General features: G+C 43.8%; 1 protein-coding gene across 3 annotated transcripts in view; it reads left to right on the forward strand.

The window, feature by feature from the left end:
* The window catches only part of ATRN (attractin), a 140907-nt gene that overhangs the window by 27919 nt on the left and 105546 nt on the right, over positions 1-7442 (forward strand). For all 3 annotated transcript variants that reach the window (XM_035895064.1, XM_035895066.1, XM_035895065.1), the window contains exons 4-7: positions 832-960; positions 2891-3096; positions 4971-5139; positions 6483-6573. In XM_035895064.1, the coding sequence (XP_035750957.1) occupies positions 832-960; positions 2891-3096; positions 4971-5139; positions 6483-6573 (595 nt within the window). The remainder of the gene's footprint in view (positions 1-831; positions 961-2890; positions 3097-4970; positions 5140-6482; positions 6574-7442) is intronic.

The following is a 7442-nucleotide window of genomic DNA, read 5'->3' on the forward strand; positions in this document are numbered from 1 at the left end:
CAGCCGGGCAGAGGCGGTGCTGAGGGCCAGGGTTTGGGGGTGGGATGGCAGGGGTAGGGAGGGGAACGGTTGGGCTGGGGGAGCTTAAAGGGCTTTCCCAACCCAAACAGTTCTGTGATTCTAATTTCTGTTTTCAAACATACCACCGTGTTTTAGGAATGGGTCTTGTTTAACTCACGGCAGAATAATAAGGGAGGGAAAACAAGTTTTTGGTAAGAATAACTGGACTTCTAGACAGCTTCAGGTTTACTCAGGTTAAACGCTTTTAACATACATTTATCTTTCAGAAGAGCCGAGCTGATTACTTCAGGTTTTCCTACTTGCATTTGTTTCTGCAGCCGTTCCGTCTTGTAGACCAAAGGCGTGCATGTTGGGGGCAGCAGTAATGCTACTCTCGATAGCCTTCTATGATTCTGTGTCATGATTTTACTGCACTCCTTGGTCAGTAATGTGGTCACCGTATTGCAGACAATTCAGCCAAGCAAGAGGGCTCAATAAACTGGTCCCTGAGGAATGTGGGTTTACCTTTCCAAGAGGGTGTTGAGGCTTCTTAAGCCTTTGAGAATGGGGCTGTTCTGAGGCTTGGTTGGGTGTGCGGACTCACTCGAGACGTTTTCTTTTGAATATTGAAGGAACTCTGTTGAAGAAAGCCAATCTGATAACGCTGTGCTATGAGAATGCTCGTTACTTTACACAAACTCATTGTACTTCAGGGGGATGCAAATAAATACCTTGAGTTTCAATTGTTTTATTTATACTGAGGCGTTTTGCTCTTTCTTTGCTCCCTTTTATTTCACTTCTAACATATTTTTTTTTTTTTTCCTTTTCCAGTGGTCTTATTGTTCCTGAGAAGGATAGCAATGAAACAGTACCAGAAGTTGTAGCTACTTCTGGATATGCTCTTCTGCACTTCTTCAGTGATGCTGCCTATAATTTAACAGGGTTTAACATCACGTATAAGTAAGTAGTACCACTCCAAAGTGATGTCGCAGGCTGAGCAAAAGGAGGTTTCCTCTTTTCTCAGTATTGCCTTGAAATAAGCAATTGCTATTGAAGCACGTAATTATGAGTAGATACTTGAATTTAGATTTTTATCTTTATTATACCCTTGCCATGGCTAATAACTGTAATGCGCTCAGCATCAACTGCAGTTGTCAATTGTAAGCGTGGGCAAATGTTTGCTCCAGAAGACATCGTATTATTTATTTTATGTTATCAGCCTGACTTGATCATATTCAGTCAAGCCGAATTGATGGATGTTGTGCACGTGTGTGCCTTTATGCGTTCTGCAGGATACTTTTGCGCAAAGACGCTTTCGCAGAAGCAGACGTGTTCCCCTTGGCACACTGGGGTGTCCCTGCTGTTGAGCATCCTCAAGCAGTTTTCTTTGGGATGCTCTTTCTTACTCAAGTCCTTGGGTCAAATTGTTTCATCTGGCTTCTTTTTAGTCTGGAATGGTTTTGTTTATGGACTGTAGTTCATATTTTAAATATTATAGGTGGGTGCTTTCTGTTCGCTACCATGTATTTAGTCCTCATTGGTAAGCTTTTTCAAAATAATTTTAGGGTGCTCCCTAATTCATCGGTTGCTTTTAGAAAGTTTTTGTTTTGCTGTAAATTATCTCAGTGCGGACGTACTAGCAGAGGTGGAATTTCTTGCTTCTGGTGGGGATCATGGGCTTTGGATTTTTTGCCCCTACGGATACAAATGATGTTTGTGCTGCACTGGGAGATCTTAATTTGCAGACGTTCTCACCTCTCTTCCAGAAAAAAATCAGCTGCACAATCCTTGGTCACAATGGACTTTTTGCAAACCTTGAAAGTTTTCCTTAAAACAAGGTGCTCAGTTTTTGAATACCAGTCTTGGTGCTTTCATCCTTATTAAGCACTTAAATGTACAGTGGATTCTCTGAAAAATACGAGGCATCCAGCACCCCTTGGAAGCTCCAGAAGCAAACGAGGAGCCTTTGCAAGGTTGCTGGAAACGCAGGAGCAGATGCCTAGCATTTTCAAAGTCTGGCTGATACCATAAACCATGACACCATCTACTGCCAGCTGTCGGTATTGCGCTATTGCAGTGCAACCGAGACATTCTCTTGACGAATACCCTGCCTTTTTAAAGTTCCTTTAAGATCTTTTAATATTTCTTTAACTCTTCGCTTTCTTGATAATTTTAAACAATTTTCAGGTACAGTTTTGTGTTTGTTTCTGCTGTGTGTTCTGGTCATTAGGTTTCCTCCTAACGTTTTTGCAGAGAGTAGATAAAAGGGTATATTTATTTCCTTTCGGTTCAACAGTCTTTATAGTTACTGCTGGACATAGGTACTAGACAAACACTTGTGAAAATTATGGTCTCGGAGCTGATGACTCTACCTGTCGCATGGCAGTGAGAATATTGGGTAGTAATCCCCATCGGTGAGTTACGCCGGTCGATACAGTGGGAAAAACTAGAATTTGGAAATGAGCAGGGTCTCTGCATTTGGATCTTCACCAAGGATGTGTCTGGTTTTGCCTCAGCTACGTTGCAGATATTACAACATCGGAAGTGATTCAAAACAGGCACATCTTTGGCTTGGGATTCATCTCAAATGTGTTCCCTTGGTAAGCAGATCCCAGAATAGCACTTAATTGTGAGTAGTTTAAGTATAAATTGCACAGACACCACAAAAGCTTTAAGTGATCCTTAAGTGAGGCTGCTCTGTAGACGGTATAGGACGAACCTCTGCAGGTCCATCGCATCAGGCTCTAGAGGAGCGGCTCCCGTTGGTTTGTATGTTAACGAAGAGCTGTATTAACTTCTGTTCGACATCATTCTTGTGCTCGTTAATAAGAGGTACGGCTTGGCAATCTGCTTTCATTGCTGACAAACCTTCTTTCCCTGATGTTCACAGTTTCAATATGTGTCCCAATAACTGCTCCGGCCGAGGGGAGTGCAAGCTCAATAACAGCAGCAATGCTCTTGAATGTGAATGTGCCAAATACTGGAAGGGAGAAGCCTGTGATATTCCCTACTGCACAGATGATTGCGGGGCACCCGAGAGAGGGCTTTGCGACTTTAATGATACTAAGGCATGCTTGTGCTCTGCAGGCTGGCAAGGTAAGTCTCCGGAATAATACGGAGAAGCTCTTGGATGCCTTTTCGATGTATGGCTCTCGCGGTTTAATTGGGAATATTTCAGAATGTTCTGCTTGACAGGTATTAGCATTTTGACTAGGAACAGGGTATCTAGCTTTTCATATCGAAAGGTCATGCTTGATTTGTAACAAATGCTTTTAAAAGCCACTGTGCTACCACACAAAGCAGTACCGATCTGTTGTGTGCAGGCATCAGATAAAAACTTTAAAGCTGTTCCTGTGCACCTAAAGCAAATTTGAGCCTGGTGGCAGTAGTTAACCTGCTTGAACACACAAAATGCTGTGTTCTCGTGTTCAGGTATGCTCGTCAGCCATGTCAGTCTTAGCAACAGTTTGGACCAAACATGTTTGCTTTGCAAAGATACACTGACGGGACGACATTTCATTTATATATGTTCATATATGGGTTTCATCTTGCATGAAATGCAGTCAGATGCAGCACTGGCGACACCTGCTACCACCACTCAGCTCTGCTGCAAAAGCAGACAACGTGTTAGGCGCTGTGGAAGGAATCCAGGTCAGCAAAATGAGCATCCTAAGGAGGATGCACCCAGTACCGAGGTCAGCATGTCTGCCTCAGGTATAAAACCAGCCACAGGTGGTACATGTCAGGGCGGGAAGACCACATCCCCTTATGCAGTGCAGTGCTTCCTGATGCTTTCCTGGAGTCTGGTTGGGCACTGACAGCAAAAGTGGGCTGATGTTTGCTCAGTTTTTAGCTTACCCCTCTTTTTTTTCCCCAGTCTTTCATTTCTGTAGCAGGCTAGTGTGTAAGGAGAAAAAAATGCAAACCAAACCAACCCACCAAGAAAACCCCCAAGAGCCCCAGAACAAACCGCAGCAGGATGAGATTGGAAGCTGCTCCCCCTTTCTTACTCTGAAGCTTTTTTACATCTGAAAATGGTCACTCTACCTGAGAAACCAGGAGTTTTTCAAGGGTGATAAACCAGATTCCAGTCTGCTTTCCTGAACTAGAGATGATTGCTGGTAGAAACTCAGCAAGCACAAGCAGACGCTGTCTCTTACAGTCAAGACCATAACTCTGTTACACTTTTATGGCTGCCTAAAGGCTGTCCTGATAAACTTATTCCCTTTTCAAGGCTTGAGCCTCTTCAGCAGGTTCTGTGCTCTCTGTCATCTGTAGTAACCCTGTGCCTGGGGGTGGCTGTCACTGAGAAGAAGGGAGAGCATCCATGTGGTTTTTAACTTTGCTGAGATCTTGCTGCTTCTCTTCTGCCACACCATGGGGGAAATGTGAAGGGAAGCCCGGCAGTGAAAAAGTTGGTTTAAGAGCAGCAGAAATACAGGAAAAAATAAGAAGTGAACACTGAAATGTATGGCTGGGAAGGAGAGGAATGAAAAGAGGGAAAGGTAGCTGTGGACCCTTGGGTTTTCCTAGCATGCTACTGAGCAGGTCTCCTGAAGCTTTGGCAGGTTGTGCTGGGGCTTGCATGGGCACGTGGTAGCGAGGTAAGCGCTGGAGGAGACCCTCTTAGTGTGGAGTGGGAAGGGGTCTGCACCGTGCCCCCCCCGTAATCACAGCGGGGGAGAACAGAGCAGAGTGTCTGCTTTGCCGCGTCACTAATTCATCTCGTCTGGAACTGCCTTTTAGTTCCAAAACCAATTTTAAATTGAAGTGCATGGTGGTAACGGTTGGGAGGTGGCACGCCAGGTCCATTGCAGATTGATGTTGTGGGCAAGGAAACGAGGATCACAGCCTTCACATGTTACCTGTTCATGCACCATCTTTGTCACCTGTGGTGCAGGGTATTGACCTCTAGCTGAAATACAGGCTTTGGGAAAAATCAGCTTAATTTTTAAACGTTATTTTCCCAGGTCCTGGCTGTTCAATTCCTGTTCCTGCAAACCAGTCGTTTTGGACCCGGGAGGAATACTCTCTTCCAAAACTTCCTAGAGCATCTCACAAAGCCATAATCCATGACAATAAAATGTGGATTGTTGGAGGCTATGTCTTCAATCATTCTGACTCTCAGAAGGTTTTAGCGTGAGTATAAACCTAGATAATAAAGTCTAAGTAGAGAAACTTTGATTTGAGAATTATTTTTAGAAAATGCCATCCGACATGCTGTGCTTTGGCCTACGCTCCATCTCCAGGGGAAAACATCAGTAATAAAAACTTAGACTTGTGTCTGAGATGCAGGAAAACCCAGCTAAGGGGTGCTAATTTTGGAAAAGAAAAAGCATAAGGTTCCTGATGTTCAGTGAATTTTTGATGCATCTGCCTCTGACAGCGTTTAACTATTCACTGTATATTTCTAGGCTAGCTTCTAAATTATATCTGGCCTCATATTCAAAGAGCGTAGTCTCACTTCGGTGTTTTTAGCCCTTCCTTATATTATATCTATGTGACTTCAGAGTGTTTGGCTCCTCAATTAGTACATGGTGATGACTGTGCGTTTATGCATAGTGGATGGGATACCGAACCAGGGGAGTGGCATTTCGGATGGTGACATCTATGCGATTAGTTAGGGAGATTTAACAGTAGCTAAGATATCAGGTAGTAATTGTGTACCTCGTGGGAATCCTCCACAGAAAACATGTCAGGCTTCCTCTTGAGGCTGATAGTATTTGGGCAGATCTAGGCAAAAGCTGGAGTTTTTTCCCAGGGATACCCGGATACCTCACTTTCACGGACCTAGGCAAGAGCTGTGTGTGCTGCACTCCTGTCCAGAGGTAACAAAAAAGGAAAGTTAAAGGAGAGCTGAAAATGCACACTTAGTTGCAGAATAGTTGCTGATTGCTTCCACAATTTGCTCTTTCAAAGTCACGCCTGATTTTTCAATAGATACCCTGTGGCTTCATTGAATGCTTTCTCAGAGATAATTTTATCTTATAAGGCTGTAAGCCTTCATTCTTTTATCTAAAAAGCCACAGGGCATTTCCAGGGCAAAGGGTTTATCTTGTTTCAAGTTCACAGAAAAAAATATGCTTGAATGACAAAGACAGAATTAAAAATGCCTTTTAAGCACTGACAGGGTTTTGTTTTTTATCAAGTAGTTGGAACTTCGCTTAGTGTAAAGTTTTTCTGCTATTTTGGGTGGATCATGTGGTGTGAGTTGTCATAGCTTAATAGACAACACATTAACTCTTGGCTTTGCGTGGGAAAGAAAACTCAGGGTAAAGCAAATCGATACGTGGACATTAAGTAACGGAGCAGGCTTGACTGGATTTTTTTAGTCCATAAGTAGTCTGTGCATGCTGAAATCTTGGCATGTAGGGTTTCTGTTGAATAAAATAATTTCCCATAAATACTGGAAAGGATGAGCAATAATTTTCTCAACTTTAATATCCACTTCTTGGGAAATTAATTCAATTTTTATTATACAGGTATGATCTTATTTCTGAAGAGTGGCTTCCACTGGACAACACTGTGAACTCAGTAGAGATGAGATACGGTCACTCGCTGGCATTGCATAAGGTAAGCTCAGTGCTGCAGACTCACCTCCCAGCTGATGTCTCCCTCTTCTCCCCCCATGCCCACCCCTTTCCACGGATCAGTCCTGCTTTGGGAGATGCATTTCTCCTTCAAAGGCTTGTCCAGGGATATCCCAGTCTGTGTAATTGTACTCCAGGGAGTCCTCGGACTGGTGTCCTAGGAAGCCTGTAGTCCCTTTGCTTGTGTGTTCCTTCTTTGCCCTTTTCTCAGGGATTTTGAGGCTGACTGAGGTCAGTGAGTCCATTATTTCCTTCTTACTGTCTGTGCTTGCAAGGCATGCCTGATGGCTAGAATTTGCTGGAGTTCAGCTGGTTCGCCAGCAGCCTTCTGTGTAGACCACATAAATATTTTTATGAGCTCTGTTGTCCAAGGCACCAAAGCAGAACTGGTGAACTAGGGATTTTTGGAGTCTGCTCTGCTTCTGCACTAAACCCGTGAATCTGTGTTCTTCCAGCATCTCAAATGGCAAGTCAATTAGGCTGTTTCTTACCTCATTTCTCACCTGCATGCCTTGCTGTGAGCACAGGCCATGTGAGAGCAAAACAGCAAGGTCTTTGAAAAGGAAGTGAGCTAATCCTTTACTGACATTTGTTTTTGGAATGTTAATTAGCTCATCACAGTGCAAGCCTATATAAAGCACAACTATAAACACTTGAAAAAGTCCACACAGCACCGTTCACAAACAGAACACTTGAAGAACCTGAGAAGGATGGAAATTCCTACCTGCGAGGTCTCGATGCACATTGTGCAAAAAACTGTTCAAAAGTAGGGTATGATCCAAAAGAGGGATCACATCCAAAGAAGGGCAGCGGAGCTGGGGAGGGGTCTGGAGCCCCAGGCTGCTGGGGAGC

Source organism: Egretta garzetta, unplaced genomic scaffold, assembly GCF_000687185.1.
Source record: "Egretta garzetta isolate BGI_Z169 unplaced genomic scaffold, ASM68718v1 scaffold265, whole genome shotgun sequence".
Taxonomy (NCBI): domain Eukaryota; kingdom Metazoa; phylum Chordata; class Aves; order Pelecaniformes; family Ardeidae; genus Egretta; species Egretta garzetta.